Below are 21158 nucleotides of genomic sequence, written 5' to 3'. Positions count from 1 at the left end.
TAGATTATCATATTTCAACATCAATATGATCTTGTAGGCGAATTGTTGTTATCTTGGCAGGAGCATTATTGTTTTTATTCATCAGAGGGGAATAGGAGTTAACCCTGAGCGTATGAGGGTAGGAAAGATAGACAGAGATTTACATGAAAATATTCAATTTTATTTCAATTTTACATTAATACTTTATACCAGTAAGTGTTCACCATAGTAGACGGTGATATTTAACACAGGACAAGTATGGATTTTACCGCTGAACATTTTCTAATTAATTTTGTGACAGCCTTCCTTGATACTCCAGGGGTCATGCTCACTTTCACTCTCTACACCCCTAGAATATGTCATAGCAAAATTGAAGGCACACTGCTAGCTATTTGATTGGTGCCAGGAACACTTTTTGACTAATTGCAAGGCTGATACCTGTCCTTTGAAGATTACAGAGAAGCGACACCCGATTTCAAATCCATTCAATTTTACCGTTACACGCCAGATAAGGTGGCGGACACTGTGCCTTCGATTTTGCTATGACATATTCCAAGGGTGCCGAGAGCGCAAGTGAGCGTAACCTCTGTATATCAAGGATGGGTGACAGTACACTGGTATACAGCAATACAAACAGTCCAAAATTACAACAAAACAATCATCCTTGTGTATCCCAAATACCCAACAAAAAATGACAACAGAAACTGGCAAAACAGGAGATAGTCAGCAGACACAAGCAGGGGGAGATAACAAGGTCAAGAGAACAAACAGGGTCCTCTGACCTTTGACCCAATTATTTATAACAAGCAATAGAAGTGGAGCAGAAGTGAAAACACCACCTATAGTCCCACTTCTGGTGAACAGGCAAAAACGAAACGATACCTCGTGTTCAATAATTTTTTCTACAACTTGAATTGTACGAAAGGACGTTTTCCCGGTAGCCTCATCTTCAACAGCAATTGTTTTTTGACTGACCCATTCATCCAATAATCGTGATGATTCCTTTACGGATTTGTCGCCCTCGACTCGACTCAAAGTCAGAACTTTGTCCCCAATATAGCGGGACTGCGTAAATATGAAAACGAACAGTATCAAACACCTATAGCTAAATGTCACAGGTTTCTTCACATTACATTCTCATAGATTTTTTTTTTTTCATTTCACTTAAATATATTCCATCATAATCATGATGTTCATACAAATATCAACAAGTCAGTCGCCTAGAAGACTTGTTCCATTCTGAAATGTACTGGCCTAAAAAAAACAACCTATTTATGAGTATAATGTAAGATTAAATCTCCCATTTTTCTAATCAGTAAGAAAATCATTTAACTGTGATCATGACAATGAGATTTTACTCTCCACATCGCCATAGCAATGAAATTAGGTAAAATATCAAGAAAATGTTTTTTAAAGTCTACGTAATCAGTGAAATGTTTTTACAACAAAAAAGTAAAAGTAAAGTCAGTTGAACAGGAAATATAGGTGTCAGTGACCTACATTGATGTATTGGTGTAGTTCTGTACTAACTTATGAAGAGGGATTACAGGAAAGGGAAACTTGTAATGCCACTTCCACTGTTTTGTAGGGGCATATACAATCTAGAGCAGTGGTATCAAAGTGTCCTAGGGTAAACTCACACTACAGAGGCAAGTCAGTGTCCATTACACTTTACCTACAAACTTTTTGTCGGCATAATGATGGAGCAACTTGTCTTAGGATTTTTTATTTGTAACTGGCCAAAAACATGCAGCATTTTAAATTTTGTAATGAAATTGGCAAGGTCCAATGAGCCAGCACAACAACAAATTCTTTATTCTATGTGACAGGTAGACAGTCTGGTTACCATGGTGATAGGACTTACCTGCTCGCCGTTATGACTTATTGGACCATCAGCCTTATCAGCATCTGAAACACAGGAACGTGTCAGTAAACACACATATAACTGTAATTCTGTAAACATTCCAAGGACGTTGCTTTAACTTAGTCACACCTGAAGACCCATTTGAACTACTCCAATTCAAAGATTGGAATAGTTCATTATGAAATTTCAGGGGTGAATGGGTTTAGATATCAGAAATGAGTACTATCTACTATTGAAAATCATAAAACATCTTTCCTGTTGGTAATGCTGTCTTATTTAAATTGTTGGAAAGCATGCTACTGGCCAGATATCATCACCCCGAGATTTTTACTTAGTCAGAAGAAGTTGATTAAATATTTTAACATATTTCACCACAGAGACCGTGAAATTAGGTCAACCTAAAGGTTGTTCAATTGAACAAATTGTGTAGCCCTTCATCCCAGCTTTCTATTGGCAAAATACCATCACCCTAGGCCTTTGGTTATTGAGAAGAAGTCATTTGAAAGAAAAAAGTTAAAGTTCAATAGGCCCTTCAGGCCAAATGAGCTAACAGTTCGGGTTACAACAAAAACTACTTTAGTAGCACACATTGCTTAATCAGATTATTTTGTTGGATTTAGAATGAATCTTGTTCTATGGCCGAACATATTCTATGAATATGTTCATATGTTCTATGAACAAATATTCATTTTTTTTCTACGTAAATTTTACACCAACCTGTTCCTTCATGAATTGGGAAAATATAGCATTATTTTCATTGAAATTGGGAGGTAAAACTTTTTCGCTAGGGGACACAGCCTTTATCTGTATGTAAAACTTGGCAAAACAAAATTACTGATATAATTATGCATTTTATTTGTTGCTGATTTCATGCAAACAGACCAGCATGCAAGATATCATCTGGAAACTGAAAACAAAGACCCACTTAAATCTTGCTCTGCAAATAAAATCTAAATGTGAAGCAGCGTAGTGGCAGGTGATTGTTTAAGCCTACCTCCACTAGATGCGAGTTCATGATGCATCTCTTGTGCTCGGACGATCACAGCCTGCGCTTTCATGGCGTCTTCTTCTAACGAATTCATCCTACAAACACACACAGCAATAGCCAAGTCAGCATGCAGCTACACGCTATAAAATCTCAGCTACAATTCCCCACATACATTTCTAAATCGGCCGCCAGTGGTAGTCCCCGTCACTGCTCATCTTACCTCTACCACGGGCGGCGGAAGTCAACGTCTCACCAACACAATGAAAATACTTCCTCTTTCCAAATATAAGTGCATTACATACTACCCTGAAATCTTGTAGCCTTTCTTTTGGTGAATCCCAGATAGAAGTGACATGACAGTTCAATCTTACTGTATTAGATTCACCAACGGTTTTCATTAACTGTTTCCATGGGTTATAGGTAAGTAGTATCGGACGTCACATTCACTAAATACATCAATATTTACCCATTTTTGAGGTAAATGCATTATTAGAACTATTTTCAGTGACTTTCTTAATATAAATTTGCCTTTCTTTGATGTTGATATAAAAGTTTGAAGTTAGGCCAAAAAAAACCAAAAGATCTCATTTATCATACGGAACCAAGTGTTGATTAGTGATCTACAAATCAAATTCATCACTCCTGTCAGCCAAGGATGTATCTGAATACAAAGGTTGATATTCCTGGCCAATATATAATCACTTATCAAATCATGTAGCATATCGTTAACCAATCAAAATCTGTAACTGAATCACATGACTTACATTAATCTGACCAGAATTGATAATTGAATCACATGCCAATTTGATATTATATCAGGATTCAATTTTATCGTATAAGATCTGCTCTAAAGTTAGTGGAGATTTTGAGAAGGAGGAGAAAGTCAGGAAAGATAACTCCAACAAAACCAAGGGATCAAAAGCCGAAGAAATTGATTAGTATTTAAGATGGCATATCACTCGTGAGAAATACTTAGATATCAGTAAAATTAAGGGTAGAATAAAATATTGTATCGTCAATGAACACATGATTAGCCTTTTTATTTGAACTTAATTTATTCCCTACTCTGCTCATATACAATCATACCTCTTACATCAACACGTGTAATAAATAACTAGTCTACAATTATTATTTTTCTGCCCCAACGTTGAATAACTGGGTACCCTGAAAACAAGATCTCCTTCTAATTCAACAAATTAGTCAGAAAGTGCAACTGATCTAAATGTGCTTGACACTAGAAAATAAACAGTGTTGTTAGATGTCTGTGGCTAGCCTACACATATAAACTACTACACAATAAACACATTGAACATTGAGATTTGACATAGAAATAAACAATGACCATCTCTCTATAACTTTTGACCATTCGTATTCTGTAGTCTAAACTTATATTTGCTGAGTGAAAATGACCGTCTCTCTATAACTTTTGACAATTAGTATTCTGTAGTCTAAACTTATATTTGCTGAGTGAAAATGACCGTCTCTCTATAACTTTTGACAATTAGTATTCTGTAGTCTAAACTTATATTTGCTGAGTGAAAATGACCGTCTCTCTATAACTTTTGACAATTAGTATTCTGTAGTCTAAACTTATATTTGCTGAGTGAAAATGACCGTCTCTCTATAACTTTTGACAATTAGTATTCTGTAGTCTAAACTTATATTTGCTGAGTGAAAATGACCGTCTCTCTATAACTTTTGACAATTAGTATTCTGTAGTCTAAACTTATATTTGCTGAGTGAAAATGAAACTAGAAGTGTTTGTAATACCTTGCATTACCGACCAAAATCAGTTTCCGGATCATAATATCGGCAGTGCATGACAAATACCAAGTTTCGCTTTTTTAAGATTCATAGAAATCCATGGAACAATTCAAAGTTTCATTGAATTTCCTCTTACAGTTCAAGATAAGTTGTCTTTCTTTTTCCTACTCGCGAGAAAGAGCATAGCCCTGCAGATATAGCTTGAAATACAAAAGTAATACACCCCTTCACTGTGGTAATGATGCATGGACAGTTCAATAATGATGTATCTGTCCAAGGAAACAGACCATACCCGTCACTTATTATTAGTTACACGTTAACCAAAGCCCCAAACAATAACCACATATACCAAACCCAAAACATTAAACAACATTTACCAAGCTCCAATGATCTTACATTTACTTAGCCCCCTAAAGTTCAACATTTACTAAGCCAATAGTAAACCCACATTGAGAGCCCCAGTACACCTCACTTTACCAAGCACTAAGTAAATTCCAAATTTACTGAGCTCTGAATCAACCTGGAATCTACCCAGCCTTCAGTAAACCTTAAATTTACTGAAACCTCAGCCTTACTGTTAGCAAACCTACAGTAAATTTCAGATATACAGATATCTAATTAAGCCCGTCATTTAAGGAGCACATTTACCACACATTTACCCAAACAATTCCCACATATACCACGGCCACAAGTAATAAGCTTCACATTTACCAAACCCAACATATACTAAAACCATGGGCCACACACCTAGCCTTGCGCCATGCTGCCCTTTTCTCTGCCTGAAGCTGGCGTTCTTCAGCAGGTGAGACGGGGTCACCCGCGGGTCCCACCGACCCCTCAGCTGCCAGTCGGTCTTGCATACGTTTCTCGGCCTTTGCGGTACGCACCACACTGCCGCTAGGACTGGGAGAGACAAACAGGATACAGTCAAAGACCAGACACATGCTGCAGGCAAGCAGACGACAGCCTCATACACGGTATACAACACAAACAACAGCTGCACAAGGGCACAAACAACAGGTACATGCAGAGTTAATTCAAGGATTTTCTTACAGTGTACAAATATACAGGAGATTTTATTGTTAGGGTATTAAAGACATATAAGCAAACAAGATGTTAGATTTGAAACAAATCATTTTCTCTTCCACTTCACAGGTTCAGAGTTGGAGTCATGACCTCAACAGTTTTCTTTATTGAGTACAAAATTTCAATAAAAATATTCCACCTAGAATGAACTCTGCACGTTTCCTCATGCCAAATACATATATAAGACATATACACACTTTAATGATACACACTACCTTACACGTTATACCTGAGATTTATGTAAGAGTTATCTCACCCGTAACATCATCAGTATGGATACTCAAAATTAAAGGTTACCAGCCATGAAAAAAACCCAACATATTTTGCTAAAACACCATCGGTTATGTCTTAATATTATAGAAAACGTTGACCTTAAAATTTTACCTGGTTGATTTAAATATTTTCTCTTTCAACTTGTATATGCCAAAATATAGAAACTTTTACTTCACCGTTGCTTTTCTCAAAATCCAAAAGTGTTGTTTTTTAACAATTTTCTTAGTGGGGAACTACTTTTCAAAGAATATCTTTGAGTAAGGTAGCATATCATTCGCTGTTACTTCTATTTTACAAACCATTTTACCTGTGAATTTCTCTGAATTTTCTCACTACTGGTATTACACTTATAAATATAGTGGCAATTAATGAATTTTTAAAATATAAGTGACATGTTTAAGATGCGTCAATACAACAGAGTGATACGTATCAATACATAACAACATACACAGCGACATGTGTTAATACATCAGACATAGTTCTATACATTACATTAACTCATTCACCCCTAAAGACACATTAAACTCTTCCAGTTCAACGGTTGGAATAGTTCATTATGAAATTTCAGGGGTGAATGGGTTAAAGGTGGAACACTAATCCACCTTTCTACAAACATCTTTTTTAACCCTTTTACCACTGTAGACCATAATGGACTCATCCAGATCAATGCATGGTAGAGTTTATTACAGTTACCTAGGGGTGAAAGGGTTAAGTCCCCTTCAATACAATAATATTTCCCTTTTGAGTTCCGCTCTCCTCTCACCCTTTGATGAGTTACTATAGAGTTCTGTTTGATATTTTATATACCAACTTTAAAGAAATAACGTCACCAGACTCCAATAAATATGAGTCCGGTAAATACATAATTTTACAATCAACTTCCAAGATGTGTTCTTAAAATCCCTAATGGTGCTCTCATTACTTTAAATAAAGTATATTTCATGTATATTTTGAGTATTTATTTTCTGATCAAAAGGTTTTCTACTTAACAGTTTACCAGAATAGCAATACATCATATTAAATAAGAGAATATGTTCTAGCTATTTTATAGTACATAGATACACAAACTAACATCAATATGACAGAAAAGTAAAAAGCATCTATTCTACAGTGATACAGTTAATACTGCTGGTAACATTTGTTCAGTCTCTCTCAGACATTAAAAAGTCCAAGACAGATCTTTCTACTATTTGAAGTCTTCTGTAATTTTGTCGTTTTTATTTGACGGTGGACAGTATAGATAGATATCCAGCAGAATACCATACAAAGAAATAAGCCTTGCCAAATTCTGAAGTTCAGCGTTAGATTCATTTCATCAGTATGGTCAACAAGATTCATTGGTTTGGAATATATATACTATGTCAAAGATTTCTGTATGTACACAAACAATGTATTTATTAAATGTGTCACAATGTTTCAAGACCGACTGGCCCCCATCACAATATGACTGAGTGAGCGATTTAGGGGAGAAATTTCGTTTTCGTTATTATCAAAAAAAAATCTTTTTCTGCAAATTATATATATCTAAACAGAAAACCTTGTGTAGATCTATCCTACTGCCCTTCTATCCTTCACACTAGAAATGTATTACACTAGGTTTAGCTAATTACCCCTAAATCACTGTAAATTCTGTGTATTACATAAACTCACATCCATTTGTAAGAGGATCATTGCAAATTCAAATATTTCGTATATTTTTTCAAGCAAATTTAAGCACAAGAGATCTTATTATCAGTTATTAGTTATTTCACTAATTCAAATCAATAAAAAAGACAATCAAGAAAAGAAGTTTTTGCAAAAATGAATGAAACGATTACAACAGGTGAAAAAGTGGGTCACTAAATATATACGATATAAAGCTGGAAAATCAAAGTCTATCTGATGAACCTGAAAAAGTCTATAAATATTTCATATTGTTTCAATTTCAAACAATGCTCCTCTTGACAACAGCTAGAGACACAATCATGCTGTGTCGTACAATCCCCAGATCCACGGTAAAGTAAAAATCCAACAACATCGATGACGATAAATATGTGCTGGTGTTAATTACCTGAACTGCAAACTGTCAATCACAAGTTGGCATGTTGGGGGAAAAATTCCAAGCATAAGTTGGGGCTCACAGATGTAGACCAATTTTATGTAATACAACATACATACATGTATCACTATCATTTCAATCAGTTCAGACTAAGTGATGTGAGTAAGACTTTTCCTTTCAGGGTTTTGTGTCCTTCAAACAGATGAGGTCTGGACCTGTATTCATGAAACCGCTCTCATACTCAAACTCAGATTTTGTGTTTTAGCTAGATGTCTTGATCCGGTGTTAAATCTATAATACTTCACATTTTGACAATACTTTGGAAGAATTTGTGAGAGACTTGAAGCAAAACATAATTTTCAGGGTTTACACCAGGCTTTTTTTACCATGTCATTTGATTTAAGGGAGTTACAAGAAAGTTGGTTTGAGCACAGAATCAATGTTTGAGGATGAGAATGGTTTCATGAAAATGGGCCCAGAACTTTTAGAAGGTTGGTTGAAAGATCAGGAATAGAAATGAAATATCTAAATTCCATGCCTAACTACAGGGTTCCTCATCAATCTGTTGTCTGTGGCACACCTGTCTGTTCTTTGCTTGGCTACACACTCACTAGCTTATCGATGTGTTTATGTAGCAACAGGTAAGATGTTTAGTGAAATACTAATTCAGAAAGACTGGTCCTCAGTTAGACTGAACTAGAAGATTTGTGAGTGACGTTTTTAAATAACAGATAATAGTATATATCTTATGAAGAAAGTCGTCACAAAATGAATCTATATCTTAACAAAGTAGTTTTAAATAATTGAGACTTGTTTAAGTTTGCACATATCAGTTCATCAGTAAATATGGTACTGTGTGTGTATTTTCAATATAGTACGGAGAAAGTGACACAAAGGGAATTCGAAGAAGCATTTCTCGGATTGCAAAAGAATTTATATTGCAAGAATATGACAAAAAAACTTCGAAATGTATGAAGCTGAAGGGAAGCTATATTGGCAGATTTTAAACCTGTATTAAACTCATTCACCCCTGTACCTGAAATCTCATAATGAGCTATTCCAACCTTTGAATTGGAAGAATTCAAATGTGTCTTCAGGGGTGAATGAGTCAAAACAGAGGAGGGTGTGTTCTTGATACTTGAAGCTATCATAGCAGTTATTTATTCTGTACATTGTCTTTAATTAAAACCTTTCCAAAAGGTCCAGTTTTCAAATTTCCTAATTAACCATTATTAAATCAATCATGCAAAAATGAAATTGTACATCTAATCAAAATATAAATCCCAATTTGCAGTCTCACCAACACCTTATATTAACCCAATCCATAAACATGCAACATGACATCAGATGTTTCCCTCAATATTTGCAAACACCATGAAATGCAAGCTCTATGCAGAAATTTGATGGTGTATATCTGGATGACTACGGAGAAACTTTTTGATTGGCTGATATTTGGTTTATAGTGGAATAGCTGTATGATTGGCTAATACTTTGATGACAGTGGGGTGGCTATTTGATTGGCTGATAGTATGGATAGGTTGATAGCGAGAAAGCTTTGATTGGCTTATAATTCTATGACAGCGGGGTAGCTCTATGATTGGCTGATATTACTGGTAGGTTGGTAGCAGGAAAGCTTTTTGATTGGATGATATTAACAGTAGGTTGATTGCGGGATAGTTTTTCGATTGGATGATATTTAAATGGCAGCTGGGGAGCTACTTGATTTGCTGATATTTAAATGGTGGAGGGAATTATTTGACTGAAGATGAGAAGTGATGATGATTTTTAGGAGAAGTGAGATGTAATTCAAGCCAACAAGTTATAAACTTTATACCGAGAGTACGGCCGTGGCAACAGTAGAGATGACTTAAAAGGTGTCGGTCTGAAACGAACAAATATCGCAAAAACATCTTCAGGACACTGAACTGCTTAAAACATTTCCTGTTGTACCATGGTGAAATTACTTGTATATTGAATATAATTGTTTCTTTTCTTTTCAAATGTTTGTTAACCTTGCTGTAAACACGTGTGATAAAATAAACAGTTTAATGGACAATTTCATCGCAACGTCACCTTACGGAATTTCAAATTTATGTCATACAGGCTGGTTCATATTCCAATTTATTTTTAATGATTTCTGCATGAAATACAGCTTTTGGAAAACAGTTTGTGGAAAATAGTCAGCATTTTCAACAAATATTATCATTATTCTAACTTAACCTTTTAAATTGAACAGCTACATAGAATGGCAGCTATTCTGTTGCATGTTGGAGTACCCCTTGCCATCATATTTAAGTGAGGTTGAAATTGTCCATCAATTCACAAAATTCAAGTAGTGGTGCATGTTATCATATACAACAAACTCAGAATTTAAACTTAAACCATTTTTAGTAATTGACACAACTACCCCCGTACATAATTAGACAAAGCACCAATTAAGGGTTAAAAAGGAATTTCACAATTTCGAAACACTGAACACTACACGCAAGGAGGCCAAAGCTGTTTGGTTAATAATATCACGTTACGGGAGTCAACAGTTAATGCAGAGCAGAGAGGGTTCTAAAGAGTACGTCATGTGATATATCAGACAAGTCATTAACGTCAACAAAACAGAAATACATAAGCAACCATGCAGCTAGTATTGTAGGGGATATAATAGACAGTTTAGCAGGGTAAGGAACCTCGCAGACAATATCAGTCTAAAAACAAGTTACATTTCAACCTCCAGTAACCATAACCCAATTATCCCCTGGAGATGTTTAGAATACCGTAAATGTTTTCATGGTCCAGAAATTCTTATTAGGAAGATTGGGAGACATGGAGGAAAACTCCAAAACTACATCCATTAGTCTGTTATTTCTTTTCTTGTTTGCAAGTCCAAATGTTGACCTCATATTAGTCTCATTTGTCTAGATAATACCTCCTAGGGGCACCTCCTTTTGGTGATGGAGTTCTAACTATAAGATGGTGTCTCCTAATGATCCAACCACTGATATACAGAGGTGCCCCTAGTGGTCTAACCTATGATAGTACAGTGGTGCCCCCTAGTGGTATAACCTATGGTAGTACAGTGGTGCCCCCTTGTGGTCTAACCTATGATAGTACAGTGGTGCCCCCTAGTGGTATAACCTATGATAGTACAGTTGTGCCCCCTAGTGGTCTCACCTATGATAGTACAGTGTTGCCCCCTAGTTGTCTTACCTATGATAGTACAGTGGTGCCACCTAGTGGTCTAACCTATGATAGTACAGTGGTGCCCCCTAGTGGTCTAACCTACAAAAATACCGTAGTGCCCCCTAGTGTTCTAACATACAACAATACAGTGGTGTCCCCTAGTGGACTAACATACAACAATACAGTGGTGCCCCCTAGTGGTCTACCTGGAAAGCACCTGGTTGTACTCTTGCTCCTGTGATGAACTGCCTACGTTGCCGGTAACACTGGACAAGAGCTCCTCTTTTGACATGCTGTTGGCTTTTTTCTCTGCAAAAATACAATTATGATGCCAGTATGTTATATCTGTAGTGAGTTTCTATTACTTTAAAGATAAATCTTCTATGTGATATTTCAGTGACTGTGTCTGTTAAACTGGTATGAAAGGCCATTTCATTGGGCAAGAGTGACTTCCCTGAAAAACAATTGTGGTTAAGGAAACATGCCACCATAAATTGACACTGACCTCCATTACAGATGATCTTTTGGACTAATTAATTTGAAACTTGATAATTTACAAAGGGTTGCCTGAAGTTAAGCAACATCTCCAAGACCTTGTCTAGATCTGACACCCATTCAAACAGATTTTATTGACATTAAACAGTCAAAGGGATTGGGCACAAGTTTTTACTACAACTTACTAGGCCCTCTCCCATCTGATTCACATAAACCAAGACACTGATAGTCAAACAAGTACCTATCAACACACATCTTGGCTCAAATCCTGTCAAATACTCTGAGACATAATGGCCAACCATGGATGGTCTGTGTTACTTGTTGCATAGTAATTTTGGTTGAGATCTCTCTCAGCACTACAATGGTAAACATGTGAGCCTGATCACTTACCTTCCTCCGTCTTCATCCGCTCCAACTCATGTTCTGACAGGTAGCTGAACTGTTTGGCTAAAAGGGAAACAATAATATTTCCTTAGGTAATTCTTGGTTTACTTTCTGGCACTGAAATCTGTCAACTTTCATTTTTGCAATAATATTATATTGTCTTTCACAATTCATTTATGGTTGCGATGTCAGAGGGCCTGCATCTTGCTGTTATAACTTTGCATGAAGAAACTAATTTGTGTAACCCACAATCAACGAAATCTTTTTTGGAACTAGAAAATGTACATACTAAACATACATGAAACTTAAGTTAGTGAATCGAAAAATATAGGTCATTTGATTATCGGTGTAGCACTCCTAAATATATATCTACACATGAAGTTAGCTGACTGTTAGACTTTGAGATAAATAGTGTATACTTAAAAGTAAAGTTACTAGTTTCTGCCATAGAAATATTCTGCATAAACATTGTTTTTTTGCCTAGTTTTACAGCCAAATACAGGCTGCGTCCCCTGGCAAATAGAGCCTTGATTTTCCATAGTAACCAAAACAATGAGGAATATCTTCCCAATTCCAGTAAAAATAATGCTTTATTTACCCAATTCATGAATGAATGCTGCATGATTTAGGTAGAAAAAACACTGTAACATGGTGATAAAGGTATATGTGGCCCAGAACAACAAAGTCCAAACTCTGTAGGAACTGTGATCTGGCTATTCCGTCTTTGCTTATTGCAGAGTTATCTTCTCTTGTGATCAGGTATTGATTGTTACGTCATTGGTTTGTTTGAGAAAATTACGTTGTTTTCTCAAAATTTGATGACGTTACTCTCACAAACAAATGACGTAACAATCAATCCCTGCTCACAAGAGCAGATAACTCTGCAATACGAAAAGACGGAATATGTGCCTCAGAACAACAAAGTCCAAACTGTGTAGGAACTGAGATCTGGCTATATAGCTAGGTACTTACAAGGAGGCTGGTTCGCAGTTGTCGTCTCTTGCATTTCCTTCTCAAAATAATGCTTCATTTGAGAAAAGGACCGTTGTTGTGGTTCATATATTTGGGCATTCGTCTGCAAGTTTACATAAACGACATTTTAAACACAAATATGAGACATGCCTTCAGCTTAACTAAATCATTAATTCTAACATCGGAGGCTATTTGATTTCAACAGATATATTAATTTCCATTCATTATTGTAATTTTACTTCATTCTGGTATAAATGTCGCATTTTTTCCCCCACTTCAACAAATTGAATTAACAACTGCTATATTCTGCTGAATAATGTAGTATTTATTTAAGAATATCACAACAAAAATGTGATGAATTTGACAAGAACTCAGCCCAAAAATAAACAAAATCAAGATATTGCTGAACATTTTCTATAATATTTACAAAAAAGACAATGTTAGGTTATTTTTAATCTTAAATATAAATCTGTTAACAGACTCGAAACTAAAACCATTTTTTGTTTTCAATTGCAACAATTCGGGAGACTTTAATTTCCATAAAATTTTGATATTCTGCAGCATTGCCACAAAAATATGCAATTGGCTGAAAATTATCTTTTATTTGTGAAATGACAATAATTTGCGATTTAAGGAAAAGAACATGTTTTATTCTTTGTGAAGAAAAAAAAAAAATGAAAGAAAGTGATTAAATTTAATGTTGATGAAGAAAAACCCAGTAACTCTATCCATACTGTCATTGAGTATCCTCAATATCACAACATATCCGTCTATCCCTCTTTAGTCTATACAAACTTTACACTACAACACATTGTAGCTCCAACACATTGTAGCTCCAACAAAGACACACATTTAACTCCATCCAATCACCATGTTCATTAGGGAGGAAGCCAAAATAATTACGACAATTTTAGCCCGAGTTGTAATTAAACTAATAACTGTCTAAACATTAAATAATTACCGCAGCTCTTTTGAAACCCATGAAAAACAAAGAAAATTTGACAAACCTGCATAATGCTTCTAGTGCTAAATCCCACGTCAAGTCTAATAGGGCTTGCCAGTGCTCTCTTATGGTAATTGACAGAAATTGCAATGTTGGTGAATAAATCAAACTACAAACTAGGGGCTAGTGTGTAAACCTTTCCACTGACTAGGAGCTTGTGTGTAAACCTTTCTAGACAAAGAGCTTGTGTTACCATTTCCAAAGACTAGGAACTTGTGTGTCAACATTTCCACAGACAAAGAGCTTGTGTTACCATTTCCACAGGATAGGAGCTTGTGTGTAAACCTTTCTTAAAGAGCTTGTGTTACCATTTCCACAGACTAGGAACTTGTGTGTCAACATTTCTTGAGACAAAGAGCTTGTGTTACCATTTCCACAGACTAGGAACTTGTGTGTCAACATTTCTAGAGACAAAGAGCTTGTGTTACCATTTCGACAGACTAGAAGCTTGTGTTACCATTTCCACAGACTAGGAGCTTGTGTGTAAACCTTTCTAGACAAAGAGCTTGTGTTACCATTTCCACTGACTAGGAACTTGTGTGTCAACATTTCTAGACAAAGAGCTTGTGTTACCATTTCCACTGACTAGGAACTTGTGTGTCAACATTTCTAGACAAAGAGCTTGTGTTACAATTTCCACAGGATAGGAGCTTGTGTGTAAACCTTTCTAGACAAAGAGCTTGTGTTACCATTTCCAAAGACTAGGAACTTGTGTGTCAACATTTCCACAGACAAAGAGCTTGTGTTACCATTTCCACAGGATAGGAGCTTGTGTGTAAACCTTTCTTAAAGAGCTTGTGTTACCATTTCCACAGACTAGGAACTTGTGTGTCAACATTTCTAGAGACAAAGAGCTTGTGTTTACAGTTACCATTTCCACAGACTAGGAGCTTGTGTGTAAACCTTTCTAGACAAAGAGCTTGTGTTACCATTTCCACAGACTAGGAGCTTGTGTGTCAACATTTCTTGAGACAAAGAGCTTGTGTTACCATTTCCACAGACTAAGAACTCTGTCAACAGACGTGTCACCAATCCTTCTAGAGACTAGAAGCTGGTTTCAACATACAGAGTTGAAGCTGGTGTGTCCCCTAAATCACAACTTACGGTCTTAAGATTATTTTGATAACAAAACTGTAAAACTGTTTTTGATTATCTTGATATTGATTATTAATAAACTGGGGATTTTGGCAGATTGTTTATAGCATATCCTAAATCCATATTATGTTGGATAAAAAGCAGTCGTCAATAATTAATTCATTTATTGTCAAAAATATTTTATATCTCATCAACGAAATAACACATCACTTTGACTGCAAACAGTAGCAACGAGGCAATGTGGTTCAAGAGTCTGCATGAGTCAGACACACTGCCATCAGATCAATAACATATTTCCCATTCAGGGTTTTAATTAATATGCCTAATGCTGTCTGGACATTGTCTAATATGACATGTGAATTTAACTCAACACTGAGTAGGCACCGTTCATATTGGGTTTCCATGACAACAATGGAAATTAGCATATCGTCAATAGTCCATCTGTTCGTATATTTTTTCTGAATGTTTCAGACAATGAAATATTTTGCATAAAAATATAAAAAATAAATGATGCAATTGAATATTTTGATCACCAAGTTTTTAGTGTTTTTTACAATGATTACAAACAAATTTATTTTGAAGAAAACAAACTGGGTATATTATTGCCAAATATTTATTCTTTTTTTTTTAATTTCTTCCAATCAATTAAATGTACTTATCATGATTTTGTAAACCTTTAATTCAGAAAAAAAAATGACACCCTATATTTTAACGATCAATATTTTTTTATCCTGCAATGCATAATAAAATGTTCTGTAAGTGAAACTAAATTCATCAGTCTGTTAACAGTATAAGGATCAGACCCTGCCTAAATGCTGTCTGTTTTTTATTTCCCAATTTGTATAGGAAGGTAGTCGGTGACAATTTGTTTCCGTCATTGTCTCATAAAAATAAGGCTTTTCTTTGGGAATAAGTGATACATACTATGCTGAGTTGCATAATACTTCAAAAAGAAAAGAAATTAAAATAATTTTGTAAGAAACAAGAGGCCCAGGGGCCTTAATAGCTCACCTGGTATTTTATTTTTCAATTTAAAACCTGCTGAGTACCATTCAGGTTTATCAAAGGAGTACAAGTAACAAAGTTGCATCTTCCATTTATAAATATTCAATTCCCTTTGCCCAAAGATTCTCTAAAACAAGTTTGGTTAGGTTAAAATCCCTTCAACGGTACAGAAGGAGAAGGATCTTTAATGTTTTCCTCTATTTCCCCTAATGGGCCCCACTAATCTGCCCCAAAGAAGGGGAATCCACACACCTCAGTTTAAACAAAATTGATTCTTTTCTCCCTAAGCATGCTTCAGACTGCATTTGGTTTAAATCCCTTCACTTGTATAGTAGGAGAAAAAAAATCCTCTATTTCCCCTATTGGGCCCCGCTCCTATGCCGCCAGAAGGCCCACACCCTCCGTTTATACAAACTTGAGTCTCCTTTGTCCAAAGATGCTCTAGGACAAATTTGGTCAAAATCCTTCAATTGGTTGAGGAGAAGATTTTTAAAGATTTACCTATTTTCCCCTATTTGGCCCCGTCCCTCTGCCCCCAGGGGGACCATACCCTCCGTTCATACAAAACTGAGAACCCTTTGGCCAATGATGCTCCAGACCAAATTTGGTCAAAATCCCTTCATCGGTACAAAAGGAGAAGGATATTTGATGTTTTCCTCTATTTCCCCTAATGGGCCCCACCCATCTGCCCTTAGAAGGAGGCCCACACACCTCAGTTTATACAAAATTGATTCTTTTGTCCCTAATCATGCTTCAGACTGCATTTGGTTAAAATCCCTTCACTTGTATAGCAGGAGAAAAAAAATCCTCTATTTCCCCTATTGGGCCCCGCCCCTCCGCCCCCAGAGGGGCCACACCCTCCGTTTATACAAACTTGAGTCTTCTTTGTCCAAAGATGCTCTAGGACAAATTTGGTCAAAATCCTTCTATTGGTTGAGAAGAAGAAGATTTTTAAAGATTTACCTATTTTTCCCCTATTTGGCCCCGCCCCTCTGCCCCCAGGGGGGTTATACCCTCCGTTTATACAAAACTGAGAACCCTTTGGCCAATGATGCTCCTGACCAAATTTGGTCAAAATCCTCTGAGCCATTCAGGACAAGTAGCATTTTAAAGGAAAAAGTTGACGGACGACGGACGCTGCACCATGGGATAAGCTCACTTGGCCCTTCGGGCCAGGTGAGCTAAAAAAAGATCAATATCATATTGGAAAGAGAATTTTAAGTGGGTAAGCAGGTCAACGCCACACACAAACAGTACATTATTTTTGTCCTCAATATTTTTTGTCTGTTTTATCCATGAATGAATGATACAATTAAATTGATAAAGGATAATTTGATATAAATAGAAAGAGAAGAGTTGCCATTGATTTTAACTTAAACAGATGTAATGGAAGGCCTCCGTGAGTGATACGTCCATGACTCGGTTCACAGCCAAGCTGAACAACCTAATTAAAACCTCTTCTATCTTGTATCTGTCGACCCACTAATCAAATAACATTACAGCCTCAGATGAAATCATGTAACACCCATTAGAGACCATGTGACACTCATTATATCATGTGACCTTCATTATATCATGTGACACTCATTATGATCATGTGACACTCATTTTTCAAAGCCACTCGTAATTAATAATTTTTGTAAAAGCTTTCTTAAACATTTTCTATCCTATCTATAATCTTGCTTGTTTATGGAAACACTTGATTTGTTACTCCAGATGACTGACTTAAAGACGACCGGTAATGAGTCTCAAGGATTTCAGCTCTGTATAGTAACTGATAACAAGCCCTACACATTTAAATTTGAGAAGAGATCATGGAGCTTTGTTCTGTGTAGTTGACTGATACCCACATCTTTGAGTAGCGACAGATAACAAGCTACATGGAGGTCAGTTTTGAGTAGGGATCGGTTACAATTCTTGCGGTAATTAACTATAAATAACAAATTGGTTATAAATCTTGTAAAACTCACACTAGTAGGAAATTATCACTTTCCTGAAAATTGCATGTTCTTGTCTGCTTTTTCAAAATACTGATCTCGATCATCGATATGGTAGAAATGACCTTTTTAATGACCTTTCAAATGAAAAACAGGGTGACCTTTGACATTCATTCTAAAACAGACTGCTAGGTCACTGCAGATAACTGTCAATTCAATGTTAATAGGAGATTCACGGTAAGGCTCTTTTGAATATGTGTGTTTGAAATGTGTTCATACAAAGTGCTGAAAATGTTAAATTGCTGGGTTATAGAAGCTTTTTGTAATTAGTGTTAGAATCCAGACGCCAGCTGGTCAAAGCCTCGTTAGGTATAAGTTAACGTGAATTCTCAAAATACAATTTTTGAGAAATATTTGCAAAGGATGGCTAGATTCAAAAAACATTTCAATAAACCAAAAAAATACATAACAATAATAGTACTTTCCTTACTTGGATATATTCAATTGATATAATCAGATATAGGAATGTTTTACTTCTGTTTCATATTGGAAATGTTTTTATTTGTGTAAATAGAAGTTGTTTCATGTGACAATTGTTTATAAAACTTTTCTAAAATTATTTTTCACAGTGATTCATCATTATGGGGAGTTCATCAGATATTCTGTACAGTTTTGAACACATAACATTTTCTCTGAATGGGATGTTCACCAAGAAAAGAACTTTATTATTTCTAAAAGATTTCTCTCAAGTCTTCGATGAAGAAATCCATTGCTGCGCATAGAAAACTAAAAAGCTGCAATTTTATTTAAGCTGAATTCTTTTTCTAACTCTATAACTACCATTAATATATCTAAATGCACAAGTATAGGCAGAGTCAGCAGAATAATTTGTACCTAATTATTTATTGCATAGCCTGTTTAATATTTAAATAAAACATAAAAAACACGACACACAAACAACACCGTGACAAACAAAAACACGACACAGAAAACACTTCAATGCTGTTTTGACCAAGTGAAGGTCGGCCATTTTACCTTGCTGAGATTCTGAGAAGCAGACGGTACGCGCGATTGTTTAATCGGGTCGTAAAGAGCGAAGGCTTTGTCGTCAGGCCGACCAATGTTGCTTGGTTTGGGCGGAACTGGTGGCCTTTTGGGTGGTATTACTGGCTTTGGAGCAGGCTAATAGGAAATAAGGTTAGAGAAAACAAGGAAAAACTGAAAAATCCATGCATGACTTCACATCCATCATTCAATAGTCATTCAGGTAACAAAAGTAACAGGGCTTTTTCTAGCTACGTCGTGAAACATCCCTAACCCACTCATAATAATTGACTGAATAACTTGAACAATTGTAAATATTCTTCATTTTCATCAGTACATTATTTTATCTGAAGTCTATTAGGAAGCCAAAATAATTTGAAAGTATTTATTTTGCAATATTCTAGATTTTTCCGTTCTTTATTAAAAACTTTCATGAAGTTGTCTGGTTAGATTATATTAGATAACTTCTTCAACCGAAATTGATCTGTCACTGAAGTAATGTTGAATAAAACATTACTATGCTGATGAAGTGACTATTGTAATCTTTCAGATTGATATACTGCTCAATATTTGGAAACTCAGGATAGGAGGATACCTTAAGTTTTTTTTGTCGTGGTAGAAAAAATAGCCAAATAGTTTTGTTTGATGGGTAATGTCTAAATAAATGGCATCTGACATGTCGTTATCCACACCCTCATTAGGACAAACAAGCTTGCTATGCTTTGTCTTTAAATCTGAACTAATATTTGCAAAACTGTAAAAGAAATCTACATTTAAATATATACCTAGTTATGTTTTTGCATATATTATACATTTTCCCCCCTCTTGTTTTTCTTTTCATTTTTCAGGGTAAAATATGAACATGAACTCATTCACCCCTGAAATTTCATAATGATCTATTCCATCCTTTGAATTGGAAGAGTTCAAATGTGTCTTCGGGGGGTGAGCGAGTCAAATCAGAGGGAAAAATAACAATTTTCTATCATGAAGGCCTTGCCAATAACAGGCACCTGAGACACCCTAGAAAAAGCCCTGATAGAGTATAACATGCACAAGTTTTATTGTATACTTCAAAAAGTAAAAATAACTTCTTCATCTTTGAAAGAAAATACATGCATCAATCATACTGCGAAATTCAAAGCAAAACAAAATTTCATTTCATGACTGAATGAAACAGATGCATTCATCAAATTAGGAGAATAAAACTGACTGAATATTTCTATAATTGTATGAGCATGCTTTAATCAGGGTCTAGAAAATAACTATACAAATAATTAAATATTGTCCTAATCATAATTATGCTGAAATACTGAAGTCTAGCGAAATTAATGTTTATTCTATGAAACAATGAAGACTATATCCATTGTTCAATACATTTGTATCAAATTTCTAAACAATACAAGAAAATCACACAAAAAGAAAAATTATTCAATGTAGGAAATCAAACATGCATGAACCTAGGGTATATATAAGACATAAAATATATGGCGATATCTTTTGGGAAAAGACTCTTTTTAAAGAGTGAGGAAATAATGAATATAGATTGAGAGACTGTTTATAGTTGGATGAATAATACCTGTGTGCTTAGAGCTATACTAGCAAATCTTCAATGTTTACATCCTAATGTAACTGTTAGTGTTAAGTATGTGACACAGTCACCGTGATAAAGTGATTAAGTGATTAGGTGTCTGTTTAGTGTGTAATAGAACCGTCATCCTCGATACTCCTGGGCTTACTACTGTACTGAGACATGAGGAAGATCCTTCCAATTTCCAGCTCTTTATTTCAGTAGTTGAAATACATCTTCTGGAAATTGGAAATGCTCCCTTACGCTCTCTGCACCCCTGGAATATGTCATAGCAAAATCGAAGACACACAGCTAGGTATTGGATTGGTCTAGGGTAAAAAAATTACTGACCAATCGCTAGGCTGATACCTGTCCTCTGAAGATTACTGATGAGCCACACGACTTCAAAGCCAGTCAATTTTACCATTACCGGACCGTGAGATTCTTTTGATGTACATCAAAGGATTAAACTTGTCTTCTTGTCTCATCC

The 21158-nt window shown here is 35.6% G+C and overlaps 1 protein-coding gene across 12 annotated transcripts in view; it reads right to left on the bottom strand.

The window, feature by feature from the left end:
* Positions 1-21158, bottom strand: part of LOC110446422 (protein scribble homolog) — a 103654-nt gene that overhangs the window by 7209 nt on the left and 75287 nt on the right. For 5 of the 12 annotated variants that reach the window (XM_021491571.1, XM_021491564.1, XM_021491570.1 and 2 more), the window contains 9 exons: positions 19093-19239; positions 13018-13120; positions 12052-12108; positions 11373-11475; positions 9827-9874; positions 8005-8016; positions 5343-5498; positions 2838-2926; positions 1844-1887 (listed from right to left, as the gene is read on the bottom strand). In XM_021491571.1, coding sequence (XP_021347246.1) covers positions 1844-1887; positions 2838-2926; positions 5343-5498; positions 8005-8016; positions 9827-9874; positions 11373-11475; positions 12052-12108; positions 13018-13120; positions 19093-19239 — 759 coding nt within the window. The remainder of the gene's footprint in view (positions 1-1843; positions 1888-2837; positions 2927-5342; positions 5499-8004; positions 8017-9826; positions 9875-11372; positions 11476-12051; positions 12109-13017; positions 13121-19092; positions 19240-21158) is intronic. The other 7 variants (XM_021491572.1, XM_021491573.1, XM_021491565.1 and 4 more) reach the window with 6 other exon arrangements.

Source organism: Mizuhopecten yessoensis, unplaced genomic scaffold (assembly GCF_002113885.1).
Source record: "Mizuhopecten yessoensis strain PY_sf001 unplaced genomic scaffold, ASM211388v2 scaffold2691, whole genome shotgun sequence".
Taxonomy (NCBI): Eukaryota; Metazoa; Mollusca; class Bivalvia; order Pectinida; family Pectinidae; genus Mizuhopecten; species Mizuhopecten yessoensis.
Note: the sequence above shows the minus strand (reverse complement) of the source record. Positions and strands in the feature narration are given on the sequence as shown.